The sequence below is a fragment of the Danio rerio genome, chromosome 6 (assembly GCF_052040795.2).
Source record: "Danio rerio strain M-AB ecotype USA chromosome 6, GRCz13ab, whole genome shotgun sequence".
In the NCBI taxonomy this organism is placed as follows: domain Eukaryota; kingdom Metazoa; phylum Chordata; class Actinopteri; order Cypriniformes; family Danionidae; genus Danio; species Danio rerio.
This window is the reverse complement of record NC_141026.1, coordinates 24,178,615-24,193,753: the sequence shown is the minus strand read 5'-3', so window position 1 is coordinate 24,193,753 and position 15,139 is coordinate 24,178,615. Positions and strand designations below refer to the sequence as shown.

Below are 15,139 nucleotides of genomic sequence, written 5' to 3'. Positions count from 1 at the left end.
TATAAAACGAATAAGCTAATTAAAATCTTAAATAAGTGTATTAAAATATATTTTGAAGTCAAAGAATTCAGACTCAAGTATTCAGAAAAAAGCCTTTATTATTATTATTATTATTATTATTATGAAATTGATGGAAGAATTGATCCCTTATTCAACAAGGACCTAGTGAAAATTAAAGATCAATGTGCTGTCTTTTTTTGTTTTGTTTTTTTTTCCCCAAATTTCATAGTTTGTTGTAGACTGGCATTATCTGATGTGCATGTTTATTTATTTTTCCTAAATTACTCAAGATCTGCATAATAAACAAAATCATGTGTATGTTGCATCTACAATAATTAACTGTACTTCAGTTAGGAAGAACAAGTCCCTTTAAGGCCATTATGAAAACAATTCAGCGGATAAACAGACAAGTGCATTATTAGTATTATTATTAAGCCTGTAAATAACCTGAAATACTACTTATTTGGTACATTCACAATGACAGTTCACATTCAGTCTTCCGCTTTTTAAAGGCCAGATAATATCAGGATAAACATCTCAACATTGCATTGCAAACATAACAATGGGCACTCATTGCATTGCTCTAAAACAGATTCTTTTACCACAGGCAGTGTTATCAAGTACCAGTTTCGATCACCTATCAGATCGTATTTTTCTCTAATTTCCTTTACTTCACATATCATAAAATAGGAAGATGGTCAAAAATACTTCTCTCACCAAAATAACTGCATGTTCACTTATAAAAACCTCTTTCATTTCATCATACACAGCAACTCTGAAAGTCATATGGTTCTTTCTTTGTTATGTAGTCTCATTACATCCCAGTGCAAACATAGCCAACAATGATTCATACAACACAAACATACTCGATGAGCACCCAGTGCTAAAACAGTCACATATAAGTTGGTGCAATTGATTAACCATAATGTTATTTGAGTGAAATCCCTCTTGAGCAGCAAAAATGCCCCTTAAAAGTGCTTGAAATATTTCATCACTGTATATACATTTTCTTTCATTTGTGTAATGTGGAAAAGGTGCACAAACACCATCACGTTGTAGTTACTGTGCAATCAGAGGCATTGGAGATCATTTCCTTCCTTGGGAGGAGCTCTATGTCCATGGCTGCTTTTAAACAGTTCATAACACACGTTTAGTTTTTAATTTCCAGAATAGATGGATTGTGGTCCAAAATTGACAAAATGATCTTGTCCATGTATTGCCTGAGACGGAGGTTTATCTCCTCTTGTTGCTTGAGGGCTTCCAATAACTGCGAGAAAGGAAAAAGTTTTAGAATTATATTGGAGTTGTTTAGACAGACTCAGAACGTGTCAATGCATTTTGAGCTTCCAATTAAACCTCAACACAAATTGGAAAAAAAAAAGTTAGGAGTATTGAGAATTGTTGATGAGGCAAAGATTGTGTGTACTAATTTCGGTCCTATCCATATGCAAATCTGGCTTAAGAAAAAGTCATGGAAACACTGGCCATCCTGCTTTCTTTCTCCATTGGCATTTCTTTATAGAAATAAATTCATTAAAGCTGGGAAGACACAGCAAGTAAAATGACATTTTATTTATTTTTTGACTATTCCTTTGAGTTACTCACAAAGGTCTCTCATTTTTTAGGGCAATATGATCTTTTTCAGAGACTATTCCAGAAAACAACAGACAGATATAGTCTTTTATTTACAGGTGCGCATTCAAGTATCGTAACTATTAACCAATATCTTTTAGCATGATCCAATTTCATCAGTAGATCAAAGTCATGTTCTCTATCCCCTTTACAGAACAAAGTCCTTTACTTCCCTTACCTGGTCACGGGATGCATGATCAATCTCCATAGCCAGAGACTGTGCTTTTGTTTGTGTGGCAAACAGGTTCTTGGCCTCATGGAGACTCAGACTGAGAAGTTGACCATTTAGATCTTCATTCTGTTCCCTCAGTTTCTGGTTGTCCTGTCAAAAGAAAGCATGAGAAGAGATTTACCCTAAAAAGATGGGCTATAACAGTTAACCTGCTTTCTTTTATGTTGCGACCTACTTGTAACTGAAAGAAGAAAATTTGGTTAGATAGAAAAGCATATGATGGACAGATGAATGCATTTGGGCTTGAGATTATTTGCTTGATGTAAATTGCTGCTAAACCATTATTTATTTATTTATTTTCCCAATAATGCAACAGCTCCATTTAGACCCTCTGATTTATTTGTGTAATCTTCTACTTTTCAGAGGAAGATGGAACTACAAAATCTGTAACCTACAAAAAGTGTGGCTATGTTGGATGGGAAGACAAATCTAAAAACAGACTTCTCACATATAAACAAATTAGTAGTTCAAATGAGGGTATTAAATCTGCACATGAGTTACAGTCACGAGTCCTGTCTTAGCAGACAAAAGCTGCTGGAGGTCAAAGGACATGTTTCAGGAAATGCGTCTCTGTATGTACGCAAAGAAATATGAATAAGAACGGTTTTTATCACTTTTTTGTTAGATTACATCCAGATTTAAGGGGTTAAAAAGTAACCATTGATTATACACAAATATAAATAAAACAAACTTAAAAAAAAGTGTTAGTTGCATAATTGCAAAAGAACATATGAAATTGAACACTTGACTATGCAAGTTAAATAAAAAAATGTCTAGAAACTCTGCTTGTCCATCTCTCTCACCTGTTTGAGTCTCCTGACCTCCTGTTCCAACTCACTCTCACGTGTTCGGCTGCTGTATTCAGATAGGCTAATGGAAGATCTGCGACCACGTCCCGCTCGTTCTGCCTCCAGCTTGTATAACTGAAGGTGCTCCAGCTCTCGCCGAAGATCCTCGATGAGCTGAACAAAGCAAAAGGATCCAAAAATACACTTTTGAAACCACTAAATACCAGAATAATGTTTTTAGGGACAGGTAGAATAACACATTCAAGTAATTGATATCTAAATGAATAATATTGTGTTTGTGTAACTTCTTTTGTGTAATATTATGTTTGTGCAACTGTGCTTTTACTTTTATGTTAGTACATTTAAACGATCCAGAATTCAGTTTTTTTAAATATGCACTGAAGCAAGCCTGAAGACAACTAAAGCCTGGCGCTCTTATTCTAAACTTGAATACTTTTAGATATCTTGCTAAATATTGTGATTGTGCTCACCAAATCTGGGGCTTTACAATCAATTAACTAAAGAACTATAATAAACACACTTGTCATTACTAGGTTTGCATGATTATTTCATATATAGAGATTTTTTGTCACATTTTAGCACATGGGCTTACTTCCTGCATGGTATCTCTTTCCCTTTGAAATTCCTGTCTATTCTGCCGTAGCTTGTCCATCATCTTCTTGTACAGGTCCATCTCATCCTTCAACCGCAGGCTTGTGTCCTCCAGCTTATCAGTCATCCGCTGCTTCTCCTTCATATTTCCAAACATATTTCATACAATTTAAATGACTGTTTTTGCTATTTTTACCCTACTTATTACTGCGAAGTGCAAGCAGTTTGGATAATAGTCTATAAAGCACAATTTAAAATCAATATTTGGGAAACAGAAAATTAAGTCAAATATCCTTCAGATTCTAACCAACATGTAAATATTTTTGTATTCTCTTTTGTAACACCCCCATTGCGTTACAAGAATTATAAGAATTCATACAGCCTCATTTTTAACTAATTAAACCAACATCAAAATGGTCAATTTCCTCCACCTCAAAGAATGAAAAAAAAAAAAAAAACTCCAACCTCATCCAGTTTCTCGGTCTGAGATTTTAGTCTATTCATATTCATTGCCATCTTTCCATTTTCGTCCTCTAGTTGATGTAATCTACCAAAGGGAAAAAAAAGGGGGGGGGGGACTACTGTTATCACACAAGTGCAAACTACTAATGGTCTCATCAATAATGTACTGCTATTACTGTATATCTAACACCCTTGAGAAAGACCCCTCTATGTATGTTTCATAATAAAAGTACCCCAACACTGAAAATAGTACTGTATTCACAGCATGACACAAGTAACATAATTAACATTGTTCATTTAGAAGTAGTGTTGGTCACAGCATCAGCAATACAAACATCAGTTTGTGCTGGAGTGTTGTTAATGTGATGTACCGGTTTCTGAGCAGCTCTATCTGAGTGTTTTTGTCTTTCTCCAGTCGAATGTAGGCATCTCTGTGTCTCCTAAGCTCATCTTCCATGATTTTCTCTGCTCTGGTCTCCTGGTCTTTAAGCTGCTCCTCCAGCTCATGGATCCTGATGAAAAATAGGCCTGATTGTTCATTAGTAGTTCTGTTGTTCATTAGTTTTGGGGCAACTCTAATAAAAGGTTTTGAGTCACTTCAAATGTTGAGTACCGTGTATATGTTTTAAAATGTGTGCAGAGAGGGTACGTGTTTACCTGTGGACCAACTGGATATTTTCCTGTTTCAGCTTGGTTTTTACATCCCCGCTCATCAGAATCTCATTTTCCAGCTCTGTCACTTTCTTGTCCAAGTAACTTACCTGTTTGGTAACAGTTATAAATTATACAAAATGATAAGCAACCACTTTCTCATCAGGACTGAATTAGTAGCTTTTCCTGAAACAACAAGTGTTACAAGTGTTTATGTGCAAAACTTTAGTGATCCTGATCCTTAGCAGAAGCACTTTTCACACAGCCCATGGTTTAACAATGTGCAGCAGCAATGAAACATCAACAATATTTCATGACAGTCTAGAATTATCTATTGTATTAAATATGTTTTGTATTGAATTATGAGGTTGCTACAACATTGTAAATGTAAATGTAATAAAACCCTGTGCATACATCTATGCACAGAGATTGTATTTTTAATTCTTTTAAAATTATTTAAAAAAATTCAAAAACAGTTATGAGTACAAGAAATCCACATCTCCACGTATTTAGCTGTAACTTGTGCTTATGTATTTATTGTTATAGTGGTATCATTTTAGACATCAAATGTAGAGTTTCTATTAAATTTTCTATGAATACATTTAATACACAACAAATTTTTAAATGCTCTGAAATATTTTAACATACTTGTAAAATATATATTTCAGCAAATTATACATATTTCAGCATGTCTCTGCATGTTATGAATGGACCTTACCTTCTCTGTAATGTCTAGATCACTGGAGTCAGTGCTATCATGAAACAAATCTTCTGTGCTGCCATTACTACTGCTGATGTTACTATTGTGAAGCAGCTTCCTGTTGGACCCACATTAACGCATGAACACAAAACAAGACAGGAATAACTTAATCATTAATATCATGCTTCCCAATAAGACATTGCAAGGTGGTTACACTTCATTTTATTCTACACCGCACCAGTTCATTTTGTGCACCCTCAGTATTTACATCCCATCCTGCCAGCTATATTTTGCAAGAGGAACTTCCCACTTACCTCTCTGCTCCCTCCTATGGCTGGATTAAACTACACTGCAGCATTAATTCCAGCCAACTATGCTACCCATTCTGCACCCCTGTAGCAGACCACCTTTTTGTTCTTTCCAACACATATGCTTTAGGAGCACTGCAGTGATGAGGGAGAGAAAGAACTTGCCAGTAGAGGCATCGTGGTGCAGTGTCTGAAACAGTCCACCCACCCACACAGAGCCAAACAGTAAGACACATGCGCAGACACAGACACTATGCTCTTGTCCCACTTAAATTAATTTCTGAGAACCACAGAGGGAGACGGGGATGGTTTTTATTTATTGTTTTTACTTTGTTCATGCTAGTTCTTTCTAAACAGATATACTGTGAAAAATAAATACTTTGGAATTCAGCGGTTACAGCTTTACAGCATTCTAAAAATGTGTTTTGTGTTTAACAGAACAAAAAACAAACAAAAAAAAAACCTCAAACTGGTTTGAAACAAGTCAAGAGTGAATTAATGCCAGGATTTTCATTTTTAGGTGAAAATTGTCTTTAAAAGGAAAATGGCCTCACTTTTTACAGTACTCTCTCATGCCAAACATTTAAGTTGTTTATTTTTTCTGTTAAACACAAAATAATATATATTTTGAAGAAAGTTAAAAATCTGTAAAAATTGACTTCCATAGTTGGAAAAGCAAATACTACAGAAGTCAGTGGTTACAGATATCCAGCTTTCTTTAAAATATTTTCTTCTGTCTTCAATAGGTGAATTCCTTACCCATCATCCCTGTACATTAAATTAGCTCTATAACTGTCTTTTCATTCCACCTTCTCCTGGTGTGTGGTGAGCGCACTGTGGCTGCCATGGCAGCATTCAAGTGAATGCTGCACACCTATGCCAGTGTGGAGAGACCCTTTTACACGATTGTAAAGTACTTTGGGTGTATGGCCATACAAAATAAATGCATATTACAGGGTCAACTATCGCATTAATTATAAAGGTACAAGTATGTGCTGTGTCTGCCACATGACTCTACCTGTTCACATGATTGGAGCATGTGTTATATATTATAACACCCACCCCCTTTCTGCCCTAATCTTAAAGGCATGCAGATATAAATTCATGTGACATGTCTGCCTTATTTACACTTTATTTCTCCAAATCTTGTTAAAGCATTGAATTGAATGAATGAAAGCATTATGAATGAATGAAAATACATTAAACAAATTACACACATCCAGCTCTGTCAGTGGCTCTGCTTTCTTTATCTCTATTCACAGTTCAGCATCTTTTCACTGTGATTTATTGCTGGATATTATAAATGATTTCCAAATGCACATGAATGATTGTGTTTTTTAGTGCTTAGCTTATCATAGCTCATGATTCATTTTCTGTGCATTTAATTATTTTTAATCAATCATGGGATCTTGACCTCTGATAATCCTTTAACCTTGGAAATTAAACTCTGAAGTTCACAGTGAGTTTTATTGACCATTTTTGTTGTTTAAATGTATATTGTCTAAGTAGGTTATGCAAACTACTGTACAGATCATAATAATGCACTGCCAGTACTGATCTAGAGTACTTACATAAATGCAATTATTTGTAGCTATGTGTTTCTATTCCATTGTAAGATTTTGTTCATCTAGAACTGTTGTCTAAACTAAAATGAGAAAAATGACCATCGAGAAATTACAGATTCATAAAACAAATTACAAAAGCACAGAAGATGATCAGTTGAAGCAGTAAAAGGCATTTGAAAGCTGACACAATTTGACAAACTAGCATAGTAATGATTAACACAGTAACATAGACTACACAAACAAACACTGAGCAGAGAAATATGGAGTGACCTACCTTCCAAATGCAGTACTGGAGATCTTTCTGTTTGGACTGGAAAATAAACAAGAGAAAGCCAAATAAATGGTCACGCTGATTAAACCTCTTTGATTAAACCTCGCTGATTAAAAGTCTGTCTGATTCACAAATAAGAATTAACAGAGTTAATAAGAACTTTAATAACACCATTGAATTGCATCTGTTAATGCAGGCAAAAAGTGTACATGCATCAAGAAACTAATATAAACTTTAGGGCTGCACAATATATCGTATGAGCAGCGATATCACAATGTGTGTATTTGCAATAGTCACATCACAGGACTAGATTATTTATTAAAGGTTAAAAGGTATTTTTTAAATATTACTATTAGAATGATTTAAACAGTAATGACCATGCCATTTTACATTTGATTGTTCAATTTCTGATGACTGTCCAGAAAACCATAGAGCAATGTTTATTTATTTATCTTTTATTTTTGCCCTGTTGTGTTTATACGCTTGTAGCTTATTGTATTTTCTGCAGCCGCACTGCATAGAAAAAGACTTGATCATCCCTGTCAATCTAAATGAACAATTTATTTCCAAATAGAGCTAATCAAATTATCTGATGAAATGATATTCATATTGCAATATATGTCACAATGTCAGATTTTTCCAATATCATGCAGCCCTAATATACATTAGTGTAATGTACTGTCCAATCAAACTCTTTTTATCAAAAAAATTGTAGACGCACAACTTTCGCTTCTAACGTACACAAACGCACACAGAGTAATTGCTGACACCACCTTTTCCAGCAAGTAACAGAACAAGGCATTTCTTTAAGCAGTCTGCTGACAGTGCATTTAGCTTTCATTCCTCCATTCTATTCCACAGATCATCCTTTCATTTTTCTCCTTCCTCCTCTTCTACCTCCTGTCTGACTTTCCTGAGGCTAAGATTTGTCAGGTTAATTAAATATGTGAACATAAAGTAAAAGTAAACTCACTGAATCTTGGAAACCAGCAGGGGTGAAGAAAAGAAGAAGAAGATCTGGTTGAATCTCCTGATTCTCTACAAATAATCAGTATCCAAAGCATGCCTGTTTGTTCATGTGCGGATGTAGATGCAGACAGATGCGGAGAAAGAGAAATGACGTAGAAAGATGCAGAAACAGAGACATGACAAATTAAAGACTGCATAGAGACAGATTAGCATAGGGATGTGTGTGTAGCTCACTTCCAGATCTCTAATAAGGCTAATAAAAAATAAATAATGAAGTAAGTAAATAAATAAATAATAGGTTCTAAAGTCGTGGGCTGAATTATCTAGGGAAAAGGGAGCAAATTGTTAGAGGTACAGAGAGACTGCAGCAAGATCTCAGAGTCCCTCTACTTTAGAGGTGTTAACAGTGTCTCATCCTCACATTAACTCTTTGAGGAACACCTTAAAGAACAAATAATTTAAATGAATCCAAGTGTGCCTCTGATGTGGATTCCAGCAGAATAAGGTGTATTTCCCAGCTCTATGAGGTCACTCATTTTACATGACTGAAGAGAAACTAGAAAAGACTTTTTGAATATGAACTTAAAGCAGCAACAACAGCATTCAACTAAAAAGCACATTTTAACACAATATAAACTGGCCCAATGTGCTGTATTTGTCCACTTAAAAATGTCCAGTAATAGAGCAGATCTCGGAAGATATGGGGAGACTTTTCCAAGGCTTGTGGCCAACCACAGAAACAGCCACATCACCTTTTGATTTCAAATGACACCAACATGGAACAAAACCAGGTGACCCTAGATCAGTACAGAAAGTGCCCTAGCTCAGAGATTTAACTTGGTGCACAACCAATGCCTTAAACACAACATATGACAAACCACTCTAGATGCAAAATAATTTTACAACTCTATATTTCATAAGAGATTAACTGTATCAGTACCTGCTGGTTTTGAGATTTTTCAGCCTGTTCTCCAGGTCACTGAGCAGACTGACCCTTTTACAACACTGAGAGCAAAACACCTCCATTTGGTCATCCACATTGTGGATCTTTCGAGGAGTTTGACCAGCACTGGTTGATGGAAGGAAGGAAAGAAAGAAAAAAGTAAGAGATAAAAAAAGGTCAAACATATGGCATATCAAATGTGCATTTTTTAAAAACATTTAGTAAAAATATAAGCAATTGTAAGAAACACACCAAGAAATAGTTTCTACAAACTAAAACTAGAAGCAAGAACCCCTTTACAGTGAATTTTGAACAAATCTACTCATCACAGAAGCGTCAGGCAGATTCTCAGCAGTTAGTTTTGCCTATTATTTTAGCACATTTTAACTAGAGCTTCTAAATGAAATTTAGATATGTTCACAATCAATTTAAGCACTTACAATAGATGCAGCCACTATTATGCATGACCAATATCCTTGTGAGTTAGTTGTATTAAGTAGTAGTAACTTGTAAAGCTCCACAAACATCCACATTTAAGCAAAGAAAAAATAAAAAAATAAAAACATTTCTCTTCTGGGATATAATTTGAATACAGAATAGATTAGTGTTCCATTAATTTAAACTTTGCACAAGCATCTATTTTATTTATACAGTGCATCCGGAAAGTATTCATGGCGCTTCACTTTTTTTTTACAGCTCTATTACAAAATGGATTAAATTCATTTATTTCCTACAATTTTACACACAATACCCCAGAATGACAATGTGAAAAAAAAGTTTTTTTGAAATAGTTGCAAATTTATAAAAAATAAAAAACCTGAAAAATCACATGTACAGAAGCATTCACAGCCTTTGCCGTAAAGCTGTAAATTGAGATCAGGTACATTCTGTTTCCACTGATCATTCCTGAAATGTTCACCTGTGGTAAATTCAGTTGATTAGACATAATTTGAAAAGGCATACACCTGTCTATATAAGGTCCCAGGGTTGACAAGATTGCCTCGAGGTACAAGGGTGGAGAAGATTACAGAAAAATTTCTGCTGCTCTAAAAGTTCCAATGAGCATAGTGGCCTCCATCATCCATAAGTGCAAGATGTTTGGAACCACCAGGACTCTTCCTACAGCTGGCCTGCCATCTAAGCTGAGTGGGAGAAGGACCTTAGTCAGGGAGGTAATCAATAACCTGATGGTCACACTGTCTGAGCTCCAGCGTTTTTTTGTGTAGAGAGGAGAACCTGTAGAGAAGGACAACCATCTGTGCAGCAATCCACCAATCAGGCCTGTAGGGTAGAGTGGCCAGACGGAAGCCACTCCCCGCCCAGAATTTTAGATCATAAGAAACAAAAATCTCTGTTTTTTTTTTTTTTTTTAAATTGAACTCTTTGGGGTGAATGCCAGGCATTACATTTGGAGAAAACCAGTCACCGCTCATCACCAGGCTAATACCATCCCTACAGTAAAGCATGGGGGGGGGGGCAGCATCATGCTGTGGGGATGTTTTTCAGTAAGACTAGTCAGGATAGAGGGAAAGTTGAATGCAGCAACGTACAGAGACACCCTAAATGAAAACCTGCTTCAGAGTGCTCTTAAACTCAGACTGGGGCGATGGTTCATTTAGCCAGAGCCCAGACATAAATCCTATTGAACATCTCTGAAGAGATCTGAAAACGGCTGTACATCGTCACTTCCTATCCAACCTGAAAGAGCTTGAGAGGTACTGCAATGAGGAATGGGCAAAATCTCCCAAAGACAAGTGTGCCAAGCCTGCGGCATCATAATGAAAAAGACTTGAGGCTGTAATTGCTGCCAAAGGTGCATCAACAAAGTATTGAGGCTGTGAATACTTATTGTCACCTTAGAACAAAGATATTGAGCTTCAAAGTTCTTGCATTCCATAAAGCAAACAATATGTGTTTAACATTTCTGTTTTATACATAAACATGACAGAGACCCTAAATCTACTCTAAATGTAAATTATCAAAGATCTCTTACATTTGCAAAATGGAGTAAAAAAAAAAACATGGTAAATGCAGATGGACCCTTCTAATTCTGAAATGTTGTTTTCCACTTGAAATAATCTGGCAGATCATTTATTGAAGCATTATTTTTAAAGAAATACAATCCAAAAAATTATAAGTGTTGTAACAATATGTTAATGCTCGAGAAAGTTACACTTTTGCTTTCTATAACATTTATTTAATGTTTTAGGATGAATATTTTTCTTGTTCAAATTAAGCATACAAGGCTGTGCTAAATACTTTGTCCAGTGCAGATGTTAATTTTATGTGATTAATATGGTAATATTTATTGAATTTTATGGTTTATGTGAATGATTGAATTATATTTATTGATGTGCCATGAATTATTATAAGTATTTGCCCTTAAATGTTTAATATCACATTTAAAGACATAAAAAAGACAATGAGCAAATGAGTTTAATGAACACTGAAAAATTTTTCACTGACTATATTTACAAAAATAAAATTTAATAAAAAAATATTAAATACATTTAATAAAAAAAAAACGTATTATTCGTTTTTTTTATCAACAATGTAAAATTTAACATTTCATCTCAATGTCATAAAATGCTTCTAAATCATCAGATTTACACACATCCCAATTTTGTGTGGTGCAGCATTATTTAGTTGACTGTGATTTTGTCTTTCTGGTCTTTCCCCAGTCAATGGAGCAATCCGGCAAAATGACAAAGAAGCTAATCCTGACTGATCTTTGTACGCGCATTAAAATGCTAATTGGTTCGCAGAAAGCACTTCATAGAGCCAAACTACAGTTTGACTTTGTAAATAAATTGTTTTTTTAAATAAAAAGTCTTAAAATGTAAACACCTTTATAAAAAACATCAGATAATGTAAATAATTTGTCATTTAATAAGAATATGTGAATAACTCAATTGACAAAAATGTCAAATAGAACCTTATAATTCTAACGTGACGTTATGTAGATTTGATTTTTCAGGTTTTATTTTTAATAAATTGGCAACAATTTAAAAAAAATATTTTTTACATCGTCATTATGGGGTATTGTGTGTAGAATTGAGGAAATCAATTAATTTAATCCATTTTAGAATAAGGCTGTAACATAAACAAATGTGGAAAAAGTGAGGTACTATGAATTCTTTCCGGGTGCACTGTATGTTAAATAAAAATAAGACAAATTAACTGACCAGACAGCAAAAGCAAAATGTTTCCATTTAAAAAAAATTAATTAATACAACAAGATGGTGGTGTTGGGAAAAGGTTAACATTTGAAAAACGTAAACTGCATTTTTACAAAATAAATGAAAAATGTGTACTCTGTGCTATGTAAAAGGTACAGCAGGTGATTGTCTTCAAAAGCATTTTTTGTTGTGCTGGTTGAAAGTCTCTTCATAGTCCAATAGTAATGATTACAGTAAATGATCTAAACGTGTGTATATGTATTTTTATATTCGGGGTAAGGCATAAAACTAAAAAATGTTCATCTAATAAAATATTGTCGGACCGACATCACTCATAATTCCAATTAGCAGCTCAAACTGTTTGTCAGCAAATGTAGAGTCGGACTTCTGCGCATCTGTTCATTCGCGCGTGCCTGTCTGCATAAGTGCCGCGCGGTCACGAGACATACACAGACCGGGAGATATCAAATGCTGAATTGAAACTTTTAAAAACCTGACTCAATATTGGAGTTACTTTAGCACGATGGAGGAAGGACAACACCATGGCTAAAGTATTACTTTTAATGTCAAAATACAGGTAATATTCTGTTTTAAGTGAAGTTTATTCATAAACTAATTTCGAGAGGATCACGTGCTTATGATTGACACGGCTGGCCCCGAGTCAAGCTAATGTACGAACCACCAATCAGACTACTCCTAACCAAGTATAAATAACCAAACACCTTACCTTTAGTCATCTTCGTCTTGAAGAAGCAGCCTCGCGTTAAAACGTCGAATAGCCATTAACGTTACTCGCCGAAGCAGCAAATTCCGAATGGAAAACAACAACGACAGCAACATTCCCGAGAGCCCCGCGCTCCAAGAAATTCCGGCCGCGGCCCAGCGCCAGCATGCCCCGCTGAGCTCCCAAGTAGAGCCCGAGGCTCCAACCAGAGGCCGCCGCTTAACCCGCTCTTCCTCCTCAAAAACCCACAGCCTCGCAGTATCTCCTTCCCCATCCACCTCCAGAGTGCACAACGCTTCACCAGCTTCTTCTTATGCCTCAGCCTTCTCCTCCCTCAACCCACCCAAACAGATGACCAACCATGAACTCCGGTACATCCTGTCAAACGCCGGCATAGAGGCTCCACGCTCACTTAACAAAAAGGCGCTGCTCGAGTTATACCACAACGCCACCACCGAAGCAGGAAATCCCACACATACGTCACAAGCAAAGAAGAAAACCCGGAATCCCAAGACCCGATACACCCCGTACCCTCCGCAAGAACTCTCTCCATCAATCCAACCAATCCAGAAGCAAGCTAGAAGAGGCCACGCCCCCAGCCGCACACCATCCAGTCACCACCCCCAGGAAACCCAGACGTCAACCCACCATCCAGCATCCACTCTCCACCGAAGAATCCAATCAGAGCACCCCAGATCTCCGTTCTGGCCTCCAGCTCCCCCTTCGAACTTTTCCTCAAGCCCTAACCCACTTATCCAGCCCCAAAGCATCCCCACGGCCTCAAATCCACTAGAGCAAATCAATCCTCTCCCTCTTCACCCTACTCTCGCTCCCAGCTCCTTTCCTAGCGGCCCGCCCCCTCCAGCTAACTTTCCCTCTTCCAGTCTCCCCCCCTCCTTCCCTCTCTGCACACCCCCCCCCCGTTCTCACTAGCACCGCTCCGACCCAGCACCCCCCACCACCTTCTACAGCACGTCCTCCATTCACTCTCCATTCCGCCACACCCCTCCCTCCCCCCCCTAACGCTCCAGCCCTGGAACCCCCCCCTGTCTCATACACAGCAAGGAACCAAATCTTGTCAGGTGCTGACGTAGATCTCCTCTCACTTCTTTCACCCATCACACCCCCTTCGGCAGAGCGACAGGTGGATTGCGGCGAATTTTCTATAACCCTCAAACCACCCGCCAACACCCAATCACGCACCTTATCACTCGCCGAATTCACTATCGCCTTCTCACGCTTCACCGAGATAATTTGTTCCGTATTCCCCCATAGGAGGCGTGAGTTAAACGATTACATGGCCATTATCGCGGAGCTCGCGCTTTCCTATGGGGGGACTCACTTTTACACATACCACAAGCTCTTCTCCGCCAAATGCGCCATTCGACTCACCCAGTGGAACCAACAATCCTACTGGGGAGCACTCGACACCGATCTTCATAACAGAGTCTTTTTAGGTTGCCGCAATTTAACCTGCGCGGTCTGCCGTTCCAGTCTGCACCCAACCACCTCCTGCCCCTTCACTGTCTCCCCTACCGATTCAGACCGTCCAGCACCTAAATCCACCAGTTACGTCCCCCGTATCCCTAGCTCTAATATACCTTCTCTCCTTTCCCCCCACGCAAACTGCCAAAATTTTAACATTGGCAGATGCTTCAGGCAGCCATGCAGATACCTCCACCTCTGCAACTACTGCGGGGGCGCACATGCACGCACAGTTTGCCCTATCTCAAAAGCAAATAAAAAATCCAAAAACTACTTGTCGACTCCTGTAAATGTTTCAAAATTGTCCTTTGAATTACGCTGTCATCCTGATCCTAACTTTTGTGCTTTTCTCGTTTCAGGTCTAACCCACGGATTTCACCCTGGCATCTCCGCTCTCCCAACCTATAACCTAATTTGCTCTAACCTACAGTCCGCTATCGCAGAGCCCGAAATCGTAGATAAATTAATCGAAAAAGAAATTAAAGACAACTTTATGATCGGGCCCTTTTCCGCTCCTCCATTTAACGTCTTTCGCATCAGCCCAATTGGCATTGCCACTCGCAAATTCTCAGGCAAAAAACGCCTTATTATCGATCTATCAGCTCCGCATAATTCATA

The 15,139-nt window shown here is 37.3% G+C and overlaps 1 protein-coding gene across 4 annotated transcripts in view; it reads right to left on the bottom strand.

Annotated features, from left to right (window-relative positions):
- Positions 1 to 78: 78 nt before the first annotated feature.
- The window catches only part of rab11fip4b (RAB11 family interacting protein 4 (class II) b), a 28,584-nt gene continuing 13,523 nt past the window's right edge, over positions 79 to 15,139 (bottom strand). Inside the window, exons 3-12 of one of the 4 annotated variants that reach the window (XM_087254798.1) lie at positions 9,131 to 9,259; positions 7,225 to 7,260; positions 5,096 to 5,195; positions 4,384 to 4,487; positions 4,098 to 4,238; positions 3,730 to 3,811; positions 3,266 to 3,403; positions 2,668 to 2,826; positions 1,811 to 1,954; positions 79 to 1,267 (exon numbers count right to left, since the gene is read on the bottom strand). In XM_087254798.1, the coding sequence (XP_087110924.1) occupies positions 1,151 to 1,267; positions 1,811 to 1,954; positions 2,668 to 2,826; positions 3,266 to 3,403; positions 3,730 to 3,811; positions 4,098 to 4,238; positions 4,384 to 4,487; positions 5,096 to 5,195; positions 7,225 to 7,260; positions 9,131 to 9,259 (1,150 nt within the window). In that variant the 3' untranslated portion in view covers positions 79 to 1,150. 4 annotated transcript variants of the gene reach the window in all.